This window comes from Paralichthys olivaceus, chromosome 6 (genome assembly GCF_024713975.1).
Source record: "Paralichthys olivaceus isolate ysfri-2021 chromosome 6, ASM2471397v2, whole genome shotgun sequence".
NCBI classification, from domain to species: Eukaryota; Metazoa; Chordata; class Actinopteri; order Pleuronectiformes; family Paralichthyidae; genus Paralichthys; species Paralichthys olivaceus.
The window spans coordinates 8,670,453-8,691,158 of record NC_091098.1 but is presented as its reverse complement, the minus strand read 5'-3'; the positions used below and the strand labels follow the sequence as shown (position 1 = coordinate 8,691,158).

Below are 20,706 nucleotides of genomic sequence, written 5' to 3'. Positions count from 1 at the left end.
AACCCAGCTGGAGCCATTCAATTGTCACAGGTATAGTTAAGTTTATTGTGATCATAAGACAAGACTGGAATATAAAAATTAACAAAGCTGAAATTATAAACCGGCATCCAGGGAACTGAGCACAACAGTGAAGTGGCCTGCTGAAGACAACATGTGGAGGATTCATGTGAAATCACACAATGACTCAGCACAAGAAAGATAGAGACGAGAAGAGGGACAATATCAGATTGATGAGATGGATGAGAAGAGTGTGTGTTGTCCTCCTGGGATGTTCGCAGAGACAGGAGAGCTTTTCAAAAACAAAGTAATGAAATTCACTCCAGAAAATAAAAAGTGTTGGGTTGAATCAACACACTCTGATGTTCTAGCTCTTCTGAATGCTTTGGCTGAAAAGAAAAAACAAGAGGCTGAACACAGGGCTGTCCTTCTGTCTGATTCCCTTAAGATCATATTGTTAAACAGGGCTGTAAAGTCACCTCATTCACACAAAACCCACAACACAAGTTCTGCACCACAACAGCAGCAGCTTATTTTACGGATCATAAGAGATTTTTTTGTAAATATGGTTAAAACATAGGCAGTAGAGTCTCCTGGTTTGTAAAACTCAAACAACACTGGATCATATATTCCCCATAATGTAACTCAGTGTATTCTATGGAGTAAGACCCATCAACTTTATTAATCGTAGGATTTCATTTTCACAGCCTTCACAAGCAATTAAACTTCATAAATTAACTAGCAGGGACAGAAGGTGAACATACCCTGGCTTTCTAAGGAGACAAGACAAAATCAACTGTCCATGTGCAGAGGGAAAGAAAGCGTTTGAGTTTTGCTTTGTGTTCTGTTGGGGCACATAATAGTGCTGGCCTGAAGGTAACTGAAAATTTGGATTCATATGCAGTTGTATAAATTGTACAATAAAAATCCTGCTAAAACACTTTTATTTGCAGTACTTTACTTCAGGCAGCTTTGATCTTTTAATTATCAGACAACAAACAGTATTTCTACCCATTAAAGGTTCAGTGTGTAGAATTTAGTGACATCTAGTGGTGAAGTGTCATGTTGCAGCATGATGTAAATATAAAGTATATAAACATAAAGGGCTCATTCTAGGGTAAAGAAAACAACAATTCCTACAATGTAGATAAAACACACAAGTGAAAACATCACTAGAATCTTTTTTATTTAATTTCTGCCAATAGATCCTTTTAACCTTTAAATTAAATTTGAGTGTAAAACAGGCTCTGCTCCCCCTCGTTCATTTCACTCTGCAGCTTTTCACTTTCTTATACAATTATAATACCTTACTCCCCGTCTCTATGTCAGGACAACACTCTCCAACTTCCTCCTGCCGTCTCCCTTTTCATCCTCTTCTCTACGCTCTGTACCTCTTCATACGCTGCTGACATCCAGCCCCGTCTTGACTGCAGCAATGCAGTCAAGCAAAGAGGAGGCGAGATGCGGCAGAAAATAAATGATGTGACCTATGGTGCTGATGCTACTCTGAGGAAAAATTTGATTTTTTTCAGTAAATAAGAAAATGGAACACAGATGGCTCCTCTATAATTTATTTTGATTGTGTGTACATTTTAAAACCCACGAAATGAAAAGAGTAAATCAGCTGGTATGGGTGAGGGAATACCCATTAACATCAAGGAGATTTCTCCCTAATGTGTTATCCTAGATTTCTCTCATCCACTGCCCCCTGACTGGCTGCTGCATTATTTATGAGGTGGGGATGTGCACCGCTGCTACTGTATGTCCTGAAGAACATTTCCATTCAGGCAGGCAGCAAAAGTATCAGCCCCTGCCTGTATGCTACGTCCATTACGGTATTTCACAGCCATTTATCAGTGGAGCCGAGGAGCCAGACGGATGCAGAGATAGAGACGAGGGAGAGAAAAGCACAGATTGGTGAAAATCCTCAGCAGCAGCCTCATTTTCTCTCCAGCAAAGGTACAGTATCATCATTTTTTTATCATTCCAGTCTCTTTTTCCAGTATGTCTGGAGTCGTCATGTGTGAAATACTGAAGCGATGAGCACAGATTTGTTCAGCTGCACAGTTTAATGTGTCCAGGCACATCATGCTGAGGAAGGGCGACAGAGAAGTCCTCCTGGATCTGGACTATGTAGGCGAAGCACAAAGCACAGAGAGCTATGGGAGTCTGCAGAACGGAGTCTTCATCCCACCCAGATATGTGAGCACTTTCACTATTTTATCATACTGCTGCTTTTAAGTAATGACATAAACTTTGAAAATAACTGTATATTGGTTCACACAGCTGCTTCTCTCTCGTGCCTTCACACCTCACACATGATGCAGTGAATCCAGGTTTTCTTCTTAATGTGATATCCACAGGCGATGTGGTCTATTAAAATTCATCTTGTGACTGCTGCACTGAAGGATTGTTTTCAATCATACGGTAGAAAAGCCCAGTGATGGTTCTTATCATATCTCCCTAGACTCAAAGAGGTGGTTTTTATGATGCTGTGCAGTGGCACATGCGTGAATTTATTGTTACAACTCATCGCAATGAAGTTAACCATCCTCATACAGAACAGATGGTTTACTTACAGAAAAGTGAAAGAATCTTTTGCCTGCTGCTCTGACTTGTTTTGAATCATGAACTGTGGATCTTTTTAGTTTTCAGCAGCAGCTGCTGACGAAGGTATTGAGGGTGACGATCCCGTTCACCTTAACTGGAATACAAGAAGTAACCAGCCAGTGTCACACCCGGGGATTTACTTCAGAGATGGAAGAACTAAAATTGGTATAGGCAGCATCAGCAGATTACATTCTATTAGCTGTCATAAGCTCAGAGTTGAATGTATGACTGGGTCAGAACCTCATTTAAACTTTTGGCTCTCTGTGGTTGATCTGGGTTCAGACTTTGTGCTGGTGTGGGAGGTTCGCTCGCGGAGGAAGCGGAGAGGAAAGGGGAAGAGTGAGGCTGCCTGCGTGGAGGGGGAGGCCGTGCCCACCGAGGAGAACAGCCGCTCTGAGCGAAGGAAGGCCCAGCTGGAACAGTGGAGGGAGAAGTTTGTCCAGAATCTGGAGAGTGTTGGACTGCTCCTGGAAAAGGTTCAGCACATCATATTATTTATCTTAGTCATGAGTTTAAAATCTGTTTGTCTTTTCCTTTGACATATTCACTAACAACTTCTCAATGTGGCCTGTCGTCCCTTTAGGAGGAAACAGCGAATGAAAAGAGAACAATACACTTTCTGAAAGTTAGCGCTCCCTGGGATGTGTTGGTGTATTACGCTGAGGAACTCTGTCTGAGAGCTCCATTACAGGTCAACACAGCTGTCTATAACTAAACATTATTTAGTTATTATCAAATAGTTATAATCCTTAAAGTTGTCATTACATCATACCCCTTTTTTGATTCTAATTCCGGCTGGATTTGTTCAGCAGTAATAATTCAGGGTCCACCACTTTGATCCCGACTGAAATCTGTCAACAAGTATTGATGGATTTTCTCCAGATTTATTACCGACATTCATTATGCCTACATGATGAATCCTCGTGCTTTGCTAACTTTGGTGATTCTCTGGTTTTACTCAACCGCCACTAAGATGTTGACATTTTTGTTTGTCTGGAAATCTGGCACTTAATCCTTATGCCCTTTGTGATCCCTTAACTTGTCATCTATCGTCATCATCAGCTCAGCATCTCACTTTGTCCAATACATTTGTGATCTGCAAAATAATGACAAAAGCCTCAACTGTACATTGTGTTTAGTGAAGTAGTCAACATTTACATACTGATATGTTATATAAATACACACATTAGGTACATTTACCTCCTAAAATGTGCATGTCATTGTTTTTATGCCGCGTCATGTAACTTTTATCCAAAAGGCACATTACAAGTTAAATGTACTCACATATTTGCATGCTGACATGAGCATTTAACTCAAAAAGCATGCAGACCTTTTTTATTCCTCTTCTTACACCAAACCCCAGTTCTTTGGGATTCCCATTACTAGTATTCCCAGTACTCAATGCACATCTCCCATTTAAATTTGATTCTGGCATAACCATGGTTGTCACACAATTAAATGAGAGTTTCAGGATTATAACTTCACTTAATATAAGGAAGATGTTGATAATAAATTCTTAATGCTGAATCAGTGTGTGTTGGACTTCCAGGCACAGCCACATCTGGATTTAAACACATCTGCTCGGGTACTGAGCAGACTATGCATACCTAATGTAATGACAGAGTCAGTGCCAAACAGGCCACTGGACTATTACACATGTGCCTTCCGCAAGTCCAAGATGAACAGGTGGGTTCACTAACGTCGATCAATAAGAATGAGAATCAGCTCACATTGTATTGTAGAATACACAGTAAGTAACTGGCTTTTACAGATTCCTCGACTATGAGGACCATGAATCCTACTTCACTAATACACAACGACACCGTGTTGTGAGTATCAGGACTTCCTCCACAATATATTTAATGTATTCAGTGTTTACTTTATCTAATGGAGTGAAAGTTTGTGTTTTATATCAGGTGTATGAGATTCTTACCAAGGCGGTTTATGGCAAAAAGAAGAGGGCTGAAGTCGGCGTGGACAGACTGATAAATGAAGGGGCGTACACTGCAGCGTTCCCCCTGCATGAGGTCAGATATTATTTATCTGCTCTTAAATCTGATGTAAGGTTTCTTGTTGTCCTTCTTCTCTCATCAGTTGCATGTGTATTTTTGGTTGTTTGTTTTTTTTCGTCAGGGCCCTTTTCAACTTCCTAAGTTCGAGATCCGTCCTGAGGAACTCAACCAGAGGCAGGTTCTTTACCACTACTGGGCCCGCTGGTTCAAATGGTACAAGTACCAACCTCTGGACCACATCAGGGAGTACTTTGGAGAGAAGATTGCACTCTACTTTGCATGGCTGGGTAAATGTACATTCTTATTCTGCCCCTTCTATAACAAGAATTTATTTATTGTGACACACCTTCATCATCCTTTATTTTTAAATGCATAATAAGCTGATCGGGGAATTAATTATTTTTGTCTTTTGGTCTCAATATTTCTCCTCATATTTAACAAAGAGAATACAATACGCATGAGACATAATCCTCAGCAAGAGACACATTCTATTTTTTTCTGTGAAGCCAACATGACGTCTTCATCAAGGACTCTCCAGCATTAAACAGCAGTGCAGCAGTGTAATGGCACCTTCCCCCTGCATCAGCTGAGAGCTGTGGCCTAATGCAGCTTTATATCTCTGCAGGTTTCTATACAGCCTGGCTGCTGCCGGCAGCAGTGGTCGGAACCCTAGTCTTTGTGTCTGGAGTCATGTCCATGGGTACCAACACACCAGCGTGAGTCCGCACACATACTAAATACATGCCTAAAGGTAAAAGACAAGGAGCAGTGGAGCATTACACAAACCAACACACATTAAAACACAGTTGATTGTGTGATGGGTTTGATTTAGTTAATCTAGCAAGGTCTTTACCTTAAAGGATCTTTGCCTCTTATCTTCTCCCACGCCTGTCTCTTCTCATTTCCTGTCATCTCACTCTCATCATTAAGGCATAAAATGCCCCTCAGTTTCTATCATCACCAAATAAACAAGAAGCAATGAGAGCTACTGTGAGTTAGTGAGGTTCCCCAGGACATAAAATTATAATCAGGAAAGGACATATCTAGACATCAACTCATAAATAAATATTATTTTATCTCTTGAGAGACAACAGCAAATATTTTATATAAACCTTTTTGACCTGTCTGTCTTTTTCTACTTGTAGAAATAACATGTTTTTGTGATCTGGTATTTGTTTGGGATAAAATAAAGAATACTATTTTAGACTTCATAAAAAAAACAATAACATCTTGACATTTTTCTGCTAAAGCCTTACTTGGTTTGGTATGACCAATACATTAGGGTGGCTAATGTTACCTCTATACGCGTTTGTGTTCTTTGTTTTTGACCGTATGTTCTAGTTATAGTTGAGAAATAGACAGATAAATAAACTTTGAATACTTCTATCACAAAATTTAAAGTCAAGGTGAATTGATCATGTTTGTTTGCATTATCATGTCGTGTAATGAGTGATGTCTTTGAAACACCGTCTGAGAGAAGCTTGGGAAATGAAGGGAAACATATTTATTTGCCATTATCCTTTATTGAGGACTTAAAAGGCAGTTTGATGTCATAGTCTGTTCAGCAGTGGAACTACTGTATATGGATATAGATTTACAGTCCATATGTGTTATCTGGCACCATAGCCACAGTGTAGCACTGAAGTCAACACTCAGGCATGAGATTAGTATCAATCTAACCATTAATAAGACAAACAAGTATATTTCCTAAAACCAGAAATGACTTTCCTCCCACATTATGTCCAACAAGAACGATTTCAGATTCAAATACCAAAAACACAGTCTGGTCTGCACAAAAACAAAAACTACTATACAATTCACAGGAGGTATGTCTGTGCTTAGTGTCATATACATTATTCAGAGCACTGTGGACTGGCTTCTCTATATTGTGTATATCTAATATTGACTTAGCATCTGTTTTGTGTTTTCAGTCTCTTTCTGTGACATCCTGTTGGTTCCAGTGAAAGAACATTCATCCCACTATGGTGAATAACACAGGAGGTTAGAGAGAATGAAAGAAAACTCGATACTTTAGGAAGGAAAACAATCCAGTGGCTCAGATTCATGACATTCATTAGTTCACGCTGTAGATTAAAACCATTGATTAATGGAGAATGGATAGAGAGCACCCTCCAGCAGCAATAAACTGCAGTCGTCTCATGTGATAATGCACAATTAGTGCAGAATAATCTCCCCATTGCAAAATCTCTGTGTATGTGTCTCTCGTCTCTCCCATTAATAATTCTGAGTAGATGTGATTAACCCCATGATCCATCAAAAATCTGAAAAGAAGCAGTCCTAGACTGAAAGCTTTATAAAATATTTTCTCAGACGTGACTGATCAGTGTGTCTGTCACCAGGAAGGAAATCTGTACGAGTGGAGCCACTTATCTGATGTGTCCTCTCTGTAACACCTGTAACGCCTGGAACATGTCTGAAATCTGCACCATGGCTAAGGTAAAGAACTGTCGAGACATTTCACTGGTAAACAAATCAGTTTTTATGAATTATAATGGAGATAGACTAAGAGTTAATGTGTGAACCTTTCTGCATTGCAGTTGGGCTACTTATTCGACCACCCAGGTACGGTTCTCTTCAGTGTGTTCATGTCCTTCTGGGCCGTAACCTTTCTGGAGTACTGGAAGCGAAAGATGTCCACCCTGGCCCATCACTGGGACTGCATGGACTTCCATGAAGAAGAGGTCTCATAACCCTGCCTTTCTGCTTTGAATTCAGTATGAGTGTGGCCACATTGGTCTTTTGGTTCCTAGGTATGTCATAATTTGAAGACTAGCCAACCCAAAAGGGTCCAACTCCTAACATCACAATTGTAAACCCCTGGGTTTCTAGACCTTTTCCATAAGAACACCACTTAACAAGATTTAACAATGAGTTTTCCACACAGGGAAGTTACAGCCACAGAACAACCCTAAATGATAACTCAGTATTTTTCTTACATACTAAAAGTCTCATCAGAATCTGTTCTGCAGTTTCTATGTTATCCTGCTGACAAACAAACATACAGGGGTAAATAAATAACCTCCCAATCCTCCATGGACAATAGTTTTTTTTATGTTGCAGTAATGTTGCCTTCTCATCTCAAGCAACCAGGAGTAAACAATGTAGGAAAAAAGTCAATTACTCATTACCACTGAGGCTGATGTCATCACTATGTTCCCTCAGGAGCGTCCTCGGCCAGAGTTTGCAGCCAAGGCCCCAACTATGGAGCAGAATCCAGTGACTGGGGTCAAAGAGCCCTACTTTCCAGAAAAGACCAGGCTGTCCCGCATGTTCACAGGCTCCATGGTCATCATAATGATGGTGAGATGCTGTCACATGATTGTGATACAATGTTATATGATGGTGAAACGCTGTTTATAGTAGCAATACCTTAAATAGAAGTATTTAGGGTAGCAGAACATTCTTTCCTTGTGTCCATCTTAAGACTTATTTTGATAATAAGAAGTTGTTTTTAGGATACCTGTAATGAGCCTGGATTTTCAAAATAAGCCCACCCCCCCATAGTAACAGGATGTTATCAGGAAACCTGTAATGAGCCTGGATTTTCAAAATAAGCCCCGCCCATAGTAACAGAATGTTATCAGGAAACCTGTAAGGAGCCTAGATTTTCAAAATAAGCCCCGCCCATAGTAACAGGATGTTTTTAGGAAACCTGTAATGAGCCTAGATTTTCAAAATCTCTCTCAGGGTCTCTGTCCTTGTCTCCTCGTCTGTCTCGCTCTCATCAACCTGGATCATGTTATCAAAATGCAGCTTTTATAAATGTCTGTCTCTCTCAGGGTCTCTCTCCCTCCTCTTAAACTGGTACAGTCTCTCTCTCTCTCTCTCTCTCTCTGTCACCAACCTGGATGTCATGTTATCAAAATGTGTCTCTCTGTGGAGCGGGCAGCAAGCACAAGGCACCCATTCAAAATTTCTCCCCCCGGGAGGGAGGACTTTTCTAGTTACTTGTTAAGAGTCAGGTATCATGATGTGTTTTTCATGCAACATCCTGATCAGCTCCCACAAATGTGCTGTGTATAAACTCTCATTTTCTTATTTGTATAATCAGTCTCATTATTCTTGGTCTCAGTGAAGAGTCTCAGTGTCTTTTGACTCTTTACATCCTGAAGAGAAAGAGAGGTGGGGTTTACACCTGTGTGCTGTCCACCTGAATCCTAAAGTTGTAACTGAACCCTATTCTAATAATGAATCCAGGTCATTTGCCCACAGGGCTGGATATGATCTGAAAATCTCAGCTACTTGCTGTCATACTGTATCCAAGATTCACTTCCTCTTGGACAGGAATCTGAGGATCAGTTTTCCTTCAGCCTTTATTTCGGACAGCAAGGTGGGAAGTGGAAAATTCTGCCATCAGATTGAAGCCGATCAGTCTTTTAATTTAAATTCAGTTGGGTTGAAATTGAGGCAAGGAACTCTTTCTTGCTGAAAAAACAATTGTTACTTTCATTGTATATGATTTACAATCTAAATAATACAATCTATTCATATAAAGCAATTTCTCTTCTGAGATCAGAAACTGTGAACACACCGGTTTATTGTTGAGCGGCCTTGAAAAACATGAGCATATTGTGCAAACAAGTGTTTCTCATTCAGAGAATCTATTTTATAAATACATTTTTTCGTGTTTCCTCAATCATGTTTCTGTGCTGGTGGGAAAAACTCATACATGTGAGAATTGAGAACTATCTGCTCAACACCATTTGCTATGGGACAGTCAGGTCCAAAATACAAACGTGGGCATCGTGAATGAAGATAATATTCATTTATAGGTAATCAGTGCGTCCTACAATATCTGTGATAGGGTCTCACAAACCCAACTTACTGTCCGCGGAATTTCACTGACTATGAGTCACAACAAAAAGTCAACTTCATATTCACTATATTATATTTCACAAATCTCTTCTGACTCCGATGACAGCAACACACTAGGATCAATACAGTCAACAGTAGAGCTCCCTACACTCTTGTGAACTTCGTGTGATTATTTACTAAAACTGAGCCTGGCAGTGGTGTAAGTAGCACTGAGGGCCACATAATATATAGCAGCCAATGGTGTGCATCTACTAAAAAATCAAATTCACCAACTTCATTGTTTTAACTCAATATCTGTGTGTCTGTCCTCTCAGCTGTGTGTGGTGATGATCTTCCTGGTGACCGTGGTCATGTGTCGCGGAATCATCAGCGTGATGATGTTCCACACTGGGAGCCCCGTCCTGCGTACAGAGGTACATCAGAGCTACACTGTCTACAGTGGATGTGTGCATATGCTATTTTATTTTGAAGGCAGTGTTGCTCTTGTTATCCTACATGCATACATACACTATACTGTAGGTCTAAGTGTCAAGGAGCCAGTTTGTTGAGACTGTGTACATTCATACGTGTGTGACTTCCTCATCAGGCTGGGACCATAGCCAACATCTCCAGCAGTATCGTGAATCTGGGCCTCATCCTGTTAATGGGCCGGGTCTACACTGCTTTAGCAGAGCAGCTCACTAAATGGGGTAAGAGCCAATTTACTGCTCTGTCATATCCATGTTGATATCAGCATCTCACTGAGGCTAAACTCGCTAAAGGTGGAGGTTTATCACAGAGAAGATAAAGTCTTAAATTTGCTATCACTTAGGAAAACAAACACAGACTGCAGCATGGGAGGGTAACACACTGCTGATCACACTGTGTCACACCCTTCTGTCTTTTCTTTTTTGGTGCTTATTTCTAAAAATTACAGATGCACCTCATAGCAACCACATCTGGCAGCATTATCAACATTGCAACACTGCAATGAAAAGTCAATTGGGGAGTTGAGTCACACGATCAGACAGGTTTTAAACAGACCATGGGGTTAGTAACAAACAAAGGCAAACAGTAAAACTGATATCAAGGGTTTAGTGTCTTTAACAATGTACATCCTTGTTTTCTTTGTGACAGAGATGCACAGAACACAAACCCAGTATGACAATGCCTTCATCTTCAAGGTGTTCATCTTCCAGTTTGTCAACTTCTACTCTTCTCCTTTCTACGTGGCTTTCTTTAAAGGAAGGTGAGACATGAGTCAGGCGAAAAGAATGTAAGAAAACACTGCAACCAATACGATTTTGAGTGTCTTACTTCTGCATGTGTGCAGGTTTGTGGGTTACCCGACCAACTATGGGACCTTGTTTGGGATGAGAAATGAGGATGTGAGTCTCCTCTTCTACATTTGGATGAGAAATGTCCAAAGAGGATGATTTTATTGATCATGCAATGTTTGTTTTCATATTGCAGTGTGGTCCTGGGGGATGTCTCATTGAACTGGCTGAACAACTCTTCATCATCATGGTGGGAAAGCAACTAATCAACAACATCCAGGAGTTCATTATCCCGTATGTATCATTTTACTGATTTACCACTGTGGGATTTCTGATTAATCTAAACTGACGCAAATAAAGGCGGGCACACATTTATATAAACATTTAAGTCCTTATGATATCAGCTGTGTTTTAAGAATAGCAATGTCACAATGTCAAGGAGAATTACTATTCTACCCACAATCCTCTGGTAGTGACGGCTGTGAATGGTGGGGCTTGCTGTTACCATAAAAATGTTTACCATAACTGCAAAAATCATTTCTGCTACGATCGGCTCGTTCAGCGTCACACTACGTTTACCACAGAGCGACCAGGAAAAGAGTCTAAAGGTGAAAGTCACCACATCAATGGTAAATTCAAGAAGAAATACTGGTAGTCGTTTGATAGGGATCATTCGCAATGGTTTCTGGGATGCAAAGTTTCTCCACTCTTTAAAAAATATGTACACAGTTAGTTACCTTTGCCTTTTTTCCATTTTCCAATATTTGTTTCTGGCTCTTAATGTATTGTTTAATGGTCACCACTCATCTTATAGCTGATCGACATGGCTCCAGGGTTCGTCAATGGAGAAAATTAATATGACATTTTCTTAATGAAACAAAGCCGTTCTAAAAGTGGGCAATCACCCTTGTGCTCTATTGTTCTTGGATTTAAGATAAAAACAAATACTACTACTACTACTCAGTGGACAGGATTTATATGTATTTAACCCAATAATCATATTGATCCACATTCTCTTTGTTTTGTTGTACACTGTACCAGCATGGTGTTGTCATGGCTGTTTTTTAAGTGACGCATTTGACTGCACGACATCCTGACTGCAGCTGTGTTCCTTTGGTGCAGTAACGCTCACCATGGTTCCTCTGCAGCGCTGGCACAGTGTGTGTCCAGACAATACAGCAGAATCTGGGTTGCAGGGGGCTGTAGTAAACAAAACATGAAGAAGAAAAGTTAGATAGAGGCTGCTCTTCCAGGTTTTGACCACCAGTGGCACTGTCATGCAAAAAGAGAGGTATGAGGATCAGTGAAAGGGAATGCGACTGACAACAGAATGGAAAGCTCATGGAAAAACTGATAACAAATGTGTGGCAGTCCAGTGACTCTCCTCTTCTTATCATATTAGAAACACTGATCACACCCAGTGTCATACTGCAGTAGTGCTTTCATCTTGAGCTTCTTCCAAGGCATTAGCTATTAATGGCATGTTTAATGTTGTGTTTGGATATCAATTGACATGTTGCACAAAAACATGCAATCAGAGAAAAAACTGAACAACCAACAATATATATATATACTGTGCAGATCTCTGTGCTGGTTCAGTCTAATGTGCCGCTGCAGTTTGATTGATTAAATGATTGATCGTAGCTGAGTGTGTGTGTGACTTGCAGCCAGGTTTCGTATGCTTATCTAAGTGGTTTTCAAATTATTTTTTCTTTACTCCAGTTGTATCCAGATTTAGGTCCTAAATCCTTTGAGGAACTCAGACCGCAGAATTTTTATTCTAGTCACTAACCACTGGCTTAATCTAACCCTGACATTGGCAGGACTTCCTTCAGGAGGCACCGTCTTCCTCTTTGGATCAGCACACGTCTTCCAGTTGTACTCTTGCTTAAATCTGAGGGGATTGCTGCCACAGAGTAGAAACCATGGGCTTCTTTTAAATACAACCTATAAAGCACTCAATCTGTGTCAAACCGGTTTGAACTTAAACTGCTTTGACCTGTGACAGATCAGCATGTGAGTGAACATGGAGGATGGGGTTGTCTGTTTGTCTTTGGGATTGGAGATGGAAGGAAGAAGCTTGTGACTTTGTCTCAGGATGAAAAAAAGGAAGCTTTGACATTACAGCAAATGAAGATTCAGCTACATTTTAAGGATTCACCCTCAGGGACATGTTACTGCAACAACAGCTCTAAATGAATCCAGCTTTGAAGAATGAATCACCCACATTCTTGGCAAATCATTGACACTGATCCAAGTTAACTCAGTTAGCAATGTAATATATTATCTCACATCTTAGTTCTAGATTTGAATCACAGAATACATGGCGAATTATAATCAGATAAAACAATATTTCTACCAGCTCAGATCTGTTAATTGTCAATGAGCCTGACGTGTGATTAACCTGTGTAAACACCATGTTCATGTTTATTTGGAATCAATGATTATACTTTGTTTTTCTGACAGTAAAGTGAAGGCCTGGCGCCAGAAGAGAACTTTGGCCAAGGTTCTGGGGGGTAAGGCATCCCATGAGCCTCGGCGCTGGGAGGAAGATTACAAGCTGGTGGAGTGTGAAGGCCTCTTTGAAGAGTATCTGGAAATGGGTAAGTGTCTGGAACTCCATGTAAAGAATGTGGTGCTATTTAATCTGCGTGTGCAAATATCCGTCTGTCTTTCATTGCACAAACAAAAACGACTCTTACGCTGCAGTGCTCCAGTTTGGGTTCATCACCATCTTTGTGGCTGCTTTCCCCCTCGCTCCGCTCTTCGCTCTCCTCAACAACTGGGTGGAAATCCGTCTGGACGCACACAAGTTTGTGTGCGAGTATAGGAGGCCGGTGGCCGAGCGTGCCCAGAACATCGGCGTGTGGTTCAACATACTGGAAGGCCTGTCGCACTTGTCCGTCATCGCCAATGTGAGATATCAGCATCGTCACGGCACATCACTGCTAACCCAGGTGTGACAATGACCATGTTTTTTCTTTGACATTGTATTTTGTCTTTCTGCAGGCGTTTCTAATAGCCTTCACGTCTGATTTCTTACCTCGTCTGCTCTACCAGTACAAATTCGATAATGAGCTCCACGGATACGTCAACTTTACCTTGGCTTACGCCCCACTTAACTTCACTGACTATCCAATGTGCAGGTAAGCTGATTGTTTCAATGAATGCAGGGTACTGGGGAAACACTCTTTGGTTTGAAAAGATGTTTTGTATTATTTTAATTTTAAGCGAAAACTTTGTGACGTTTGTAAGAGTTTCATTTTGTATCATGCTGACCTCATGTAATAGATGTGACCAATAGGGGGTAGCATTACTGATATCTGTTCTGCTGCAGAACACACACACACACAAACACTAACCAAACACACACTCTCACTCACTCACTCACTCACTCACTCACTCACTCACTCACTCACACACACACACTCACATTATGTTACTTTTCTTTCCCAGATATAAAGCGTACCGAGACAACGACGGAAACCACACATTATTCTACTGGGAGCTCCTCGCTGTCAGACTTGGTTTTATCATAGCTTTTGAGGTATGAAGAAGCTGCTCAGTGTCTCTGTTGTTTTTTGTCTGTTCGACTTATGTTACAGTTTTTTAATTTATTATCCACCTCTCTCCCGTCAGTTGTCCCTCTTTTTTCAGGAGTACACTTGAACTTCTTCGTCATTTAACCCTCTGTGGCATTTTAGTTTTTTGTGAGATCATTTAGTGTTATTTTGTAGATGATGTGCTTTGTAATTTTTCAATGTCTCCACACATTTCCTTTCTTACTATCACTCTTACTTGTTAATGAAAATTTCTGTGATGCATCAGTTCATCCTCCAATTTCCTGTCGAGCATCTACCTTTGCTTCATCTTCCTTACAAAGTTAATTTCCCTCCCACCCTCCTCTCAGTTATTTGGTTGAACTGATATGTCTGCTATCTAGTTGACACTGCTAAGATACACAAGTAAAGTTAAATTCCTACACATTATTATTTATTTATAATTATCTATGGTATTTGGAATTATCTTGAAATACCAGCTCTAACCCAAAAACACATCTTATCTTGGAATGTCTACTACCCCTCCTCCTGCTGTCCTCCTATTTTATGTGATGTCCAACTTGTTTACTCACCATTCAAACTGTCGATGTTGTGACAGGACAGGTCTTTTTCCTCAGTCTGATGTGGAGGTCTAATATCTTGTCATGTGCGTGTCTCTCCTCCTCCAGCACGTGGTGTTCTTTGTGCTGCGAGCCATCGACTGGATCGTACCTGACGTCCCTGAGTCGCTGGAGGTGAAGATCAAGAGGGAGCGCTACTTGGCCAAGCAAGCTCTGGCTGAAAACCAGGAGGCTCTGTTGGTGAGTCGAAACCGAGGAGCTGCCCCTGCCTCTGCGGGCACCGCTAGCAAAGGTCAGTAAAACATGGGACACACACACACACGCACACACAAAATGCCAGACGACATATACACCATAAATTCATAAAACCTGACACTCCTGACAGGCCTGTGAAGTTTCAACTGGGTTTCTACATCAGTATTTTAATGATGGGGAAATATGAGGCCATTAAGGTCATTAATAAAGTTTCTATTATATATGTTGAGCTTTTCAGATTCAGTATCTGCTGTGACTCCAATACAATGAGGGGAGCAGAATTTTGTTTGTGCTGTTTTTAAAAGCACAAATAAAATGTATGTTTGAAAAACTAATCTGAAGTGTGACAAATGTGAGTAACCTCACTGTTTTGTCGTCTGTAATAAAATACGTATTTCCTTCCTTTCAGTTCTATGAGACCTGACCTAAATATCAGAATCATATACATGTTTTCCAGACAGTATACATGTCGTCTCTATGGGTCCACACAGGTGATCAATAACACCGGCAGAGTTCACAGGTCACACAGTGTTAAACCTGTCACTTATGCTTTTGAGTCCCATAAATGAATTCCACATTTTAAAGACTTTTAAAAGCTCACCCACCCACCAGCTCACCTCCTCAGAGTGTTTGCAAAGCACCTGCGGCTCCACTAGCTGCCATAAACCTGCTCCACCACACGCAACATGATCATTAAAGGTAATCAGTGTGGGATCGGAGCCAGACATATCGATGTCAGATGCATTCGATCGTATCCACAGACTGATGGCTGGTGTCTTATTTTGACTGTCAGTGTTGAACTAAAGATTTAGATACTCAATGATTTAAGTCAAAAAAAGAAGAACCATTGCATTCAGAAAGAGAAGAAAGTACTATAAAGTGTGGACTCATCCTCATCTGTGTGTGTGTGTGTCCCTGTGCACTGACCCATGCTGTTGTCATGTGTCTTATGTGGTGAATTATGCCGGATGATGACAGGTGAGTACATCACAAGTAAGTTAATGGAATTCTAGGTGGACCTCATTATTTTATCAAATTAAATTAACTCCAGTTAATTTGAATGAAAAGAATCTGTAGTGATAGGAGGGGTGGAGCCATGGTGGCAAGGTCCCGCTGAAATAACCCTTCAACTAATCACAAGTCAGTCTCAGCTGTCACTCACGACATTTCACCCTGTTTTCATAGCATTTTTCCTCACTGGAATGATGAGCACTTGAATATACATCAGCCTTATAAGAAACAGTGAAAATGACAGAAACTATCTTCAAGAAAAATAAATTTGACATTTGCTTTCGCTTAGTTTGATCCATGACCCATCCATTAACATGGAGGAAGTGGGATTTATGACTATACCACAGCCTGCCACTAGGTGGCCACAAAGATGTTTGTTTTCACTTTTGAGGCACTGTCATGTCATGTTATAGTCTACGTTAAAAAACAACCTTGTGTCTGCTCGTTGCCTGGTATGAAATTGCAATAGTCCGACACATAATGTATTTTTGTTCAGATTAAGTAAAACAGCTTTAACTTGTTGAATAATGAGCATTATAGGTTCTGCGATGTGAATGCTGCTGCTTCTGCACAGAGCCATGCTATTTTTTTCTCAGTTTATATAATAAGCTAAGCTAGCCAGGCAGAACACACTGTGACTCTAGCTTGACACCACCGCTGCTGCTGCACTAAGAGCTCTAGCTAGATCAAACATTAGATTGACATCAACTCTACTTCTCACCCTTGAAAAGAATGTAAATACATAGAAATTCATCATGCCTTCAAACTCACAGTAACTAAAGAACATGTTTTATTGCCTGTGTCACTTTTATGACCAGTATGTGTCACCAGGGTGTAGGATCATGGTTGGAGGCTGTAATTCAGTAGCATGTTGCAGCAAAGATTGTAGGTGTCAGCGTTTTTTTCTGGAACTTCATACCTCTTACAGTAGTTAGTCTGTCACAACTGATTCTCTCTCCTGTCTCTCTTCTCCTTCCCGGTTCCTGCCATGTCCAAACCCAACTGCACTGCCTCCCCTGAAGCAAGCCACACGTCCTTTGGAAACATGAGTTAGGAGTCTATCATGGAAAAGCTGTGGTGGGAGAGAATATCAGAGGAGTAAGAGACACACCTCTGCATCTGGGAATGAACTTTTTCCCTGTGTGAAATACTGTCTTAGCACTGGGATTCTTTGTCACTAATGTATACTGCTGCACAAACATTATGATCAACAGGTATATACAGTACAGTATATATCAGTTTATCTTCACAATCTGTCCCTGATCTAAAAAGGACCATTTATCCACACTGGGTACTGACTACAGCAACTCAAACGTATCATAAAAATATAATTAAAATAGTTTGATAATTTCCTGGTAACTTCAGCATTACTGTAGTAAGATGTTGGAACAAGGGCATTTATATATTCTTTTGTCTTGATAAAAATGCACATAAATACAACACACACATAATAATAAATAATTTACAAGGTGAAATGTAAAAATGAAACATTCTCAAAGTAACAGGCACAATGACACCACATCCATGCCAGTATTATATGTGTTTCTACTGGGTAACTAGAGTTGCAGCATATCTAATGCACACTGTCATCAGGTTTCTTCGGGGCGAGACAGATTTTATCATGACATAGAGTCATGACAGTGAATACCATAATGTTAAAGGGACACTATGCACTGACAGGGCAATACAGCAGAGGCTGACCAGTGGTGTGGGTCAGACTCCATTAATGTTTACCATAATGCAGTTTTATATAGCAAGAGGAGCTGTTTGGTGCATAATGTGGAGGCAAGTAAAAGTTTGGTTCTTTTTTTTGCATGAAGACTCCTGGTTTAATCATCATGGACATTAATCATGTCCAACTGCATTCGCAAATATCTGGTTCTTTTTGTCAAAAGATACAAGGGTACAAGCCTGTTTAAAGGTTCAGTGTGTAGAATGAAGTGACATCTAGTGGCAAAGTTGCATGTTGCAGTGAATACCCCTCACCTCACCCTCTCCTTCAAAACATGAAAGATAACCTAACTCAAAAGGTGTTTAGTTTGTCCAGTCTGCGCTACTGTAAAGGGCCCATTCAAGAGTAAAGAAACCAACAATTATAAAATTAGATGAAAGACAAAAAAAAAAAAAACATCACTAGGATTATTTTATATTTAATTTCTGCCAATGCATCCCTTTGCCTAAATCTTACACACTGGACATTTAAGTAAAAACTATAACAAGGACTCAAAAGGTGCATTTTTTAAAATAATAAATGGAAAAATTGTATGTTATGTATTTTGTTCTGGAACAAGTGTTTTGAATTCATTACCAGTTAGATTTTAGACCAGGTTCTTCTCCATAGCAACAAAGGTCGAAGCTCATGGGTATCGTTTTTAAATTATCTTTCCCTGTGGAACCAGATTTAAAATCAAAGGATTTCTTAGAAACAAAGGTAGATATATAATTAACTAATTCAATTATATAATTACAATTATAATAACTGTTGACCATAAGATAAACATATAGTATGCTTGCACTATCCAGGAGCTTCCTGTGTTTCTGTGTTGAAGAACATTCAGGATTTCATTTCAAAAAGCTGTTCGATTAGACTATGTTACCTGCCCAGTAAAAGCAGATGATCTGTTGTTGTGACTATGGGATAAAAAATATGCAATTATCTACACTTACATCTGCAATGTATGCACTATGTTCATGCAATGCACATACTGGAAAGTGTCCCTGAATGCTGAGCATGCCTGTCTTTTTACTTGAATCTGCACAGTCTCCATATGGAGCATTTCAGAGTTACCAATGTACATAACTGTACAAACAGGAGTGAAACAGTACCTCAGTATAGGACATATTTTGTGTGTGAGCTGTTTTGCATTAAAATAAATCTAGTTTGATGAACGCGAATGTCTCCTCAGCGTGGGATTCTGAAATGCTGATGTGTCTGCTGGTAGTTACTGTACTCCCTCTGCTGTAGGGATCAACTTGAAATGTTATCGTTCTTCTCCATCTACCTTCTCCACTTTCTTCTCTTCTCTCCATCTCACCTCAGTATGTACAGTAGCCTCATTCCCTGCAGGACACAGATTTATTAGGAGTCAGAAACAGACAGGTGTTGGTTAATGATTTCTCTCTTCCTCCCCCTCCTCCCCTCACACCCACACAAATGCCCTTTGGCAATTCCTGACTTTTATGTAATCTCTTCCTTGTTACCTTTTCCTCCCTCTTGTTCACCTCTCTCACCTCCCTCTGTCTCTCTCATTTTATCCTTGTGTTGCTTAATTTTTTTTAATTTATGCTCTTTTTCCCTCCCTTTTTCTCTCTTTGCCACTTTCATCTGCTGATTGTTATGATTGCTGTGCGTTCCTCTGCCATGGCCTGCAGGAAGAGTGAGTTAGTACTTGTCAGTGTGAACAGGTATGCACGGTGGACACCGGCTGCCTCTCTCACCTTCTGGTGGAATAGGGAGGGAGATGCGAAACAGACATCTGAGTCAAGCACACGTTATCTCTGCAGTGAACGAGACAATGCAACATTGCACATGAGAGGGACTTATTCATAAACACATTGTTGCATTTTCATGTATCAAATCATACAAACCCTGTTTTTATCAATGATACATAGTTATCATCCACCTTTATGCAAATATTTCAAGGTTTTATACTGAAAACAACATAAATGTTAATATTTAAATTACCCCAATAAAAACCTGTGAACCTTGCAGCCCTGTCAGTTGGTGAGTCTTCACAAACTCATGCTTTAATCTAAACATAGAACTTTATTTCAAATAGGTCAAAACATACAAGGCTGAATGTTGTTGTTAAAATGACAAGTCATTCACAGTATCTCTATTGGGTGGTGCATCCATAAATAACATGGACCTGAGCCTTCAATAGTTTCAGTTTAGATGTGAAACATGCTTAGAAACAATAAAAGATACTGTCTGACAATGTGGAAAAAGAAGATTTTTCCAGCACACATTAAATACTTGGGGGTTAAAATACTTGTGTACAGCACATCTATCATATGACCAATTTGAAATGCAGTGGCCATTGTAAACCTGCTTGTTTAATGGGCCGTTTGCTTTGCCTGTGGTGATGCTGGCTGCAGCTTTCTTGCTGTGAAAGTGACCATGCAGTTTTTGTAATTGAGTGATTGTGTAAAGGCCGACCACAGAAACCTGAAGCTGCTCCACCACCGCTGCTGCTGCACTCACTAAACGCATTCACTCATACGTGCATCTGCCTACATTTGACAAACAGAAAACAAGACAAAAAGCAGATGAGAGGGGAAATCTGCTGCACGACTTTCTGACTCCTCTCCTCCATCTTCAAGCCTCCTGTTAGGAGCTTCCCCTGAGCCTCGGTTGTGCACAGGTGTAAACTAAGAGCTTACTCTCCTGTTTATTCAGTGTTTACAGAGAACTCTGAACTGGAGAATCATTTGTTGTTGCTGTTGTATTGAACGTGCTGTTGTTGTGATCCACGAAGTCACTTACCCTGATGATGCAGCTACTGCAGAGCACTGGCCGCTTGTTTTTTCAAACCTTCGCAATATCGAATGTGCCATGTGTCCAAATTACACAAAATTCGACACTGGTCTTCTTTGGCTGCAAAACAAA

The 20,706-nt window shown here is 40.3% G+C and overlaps 1 protein-coding gene across 2 annotated transcripts; it reads left to right on the top strand.

Moving 5' to 3' along the window:
• The first annotated feature begins 1,596 nt into the window (after positions 1–1,596).
• Positions 1,597–18,992, top strand: ano11 (anoctamin 11). 2 transcript variants are annotated; one of them, XM_069527251.1, is made up of 24 exons: positions 1,597–1,956; positions 2,079–2,199; positions 2,646–2,772; positions 2,890–3,083; positions 3,191–3,298; positions 4,157–4,293; positions 4,379–4,436; positions 4,524–4,634; positions 4,741–4,906; positions 5,245–5,335; positions 6,980–7,076; positions 7,178–7,321; positions 7,803–7,940; positions 9,770–9,868; positions 10,042–10,144; positions 10,572–10,683; positions 10,768–10,822; positions 10,908–11,005; positions 13,178–13,314; positions 13,421–13,626; positions 13,721–13,857; positions 14,168–14,258; positions 14,940–15,071; positions 17,120–18,992. In XM_069527251.1, the coding sequence occupies exons 2-24, from the start codon at positions 2,086–2,088 to the stop codon at positions 17,144–17,146; spliced, it is 2,682 nt and encodes an 893-aa protein (XP_069383352.1). In that variant the 5' UTR covers positions 1,597–1,956; positions 2,079–2,085; the 3' UTR covers positions 17,147–18,992. The 2 variants fall into 2 exon arrangements, with proteins under 2 accessions (XP_069383352.1, XP_019944529.2); XM_020088970.2 differs by having other exon boundaries at positions 1,631–1,956; positions 14,940–15,123.
• Positions 18,993–20,706: the final 1,714 nt, after the last annotated feature.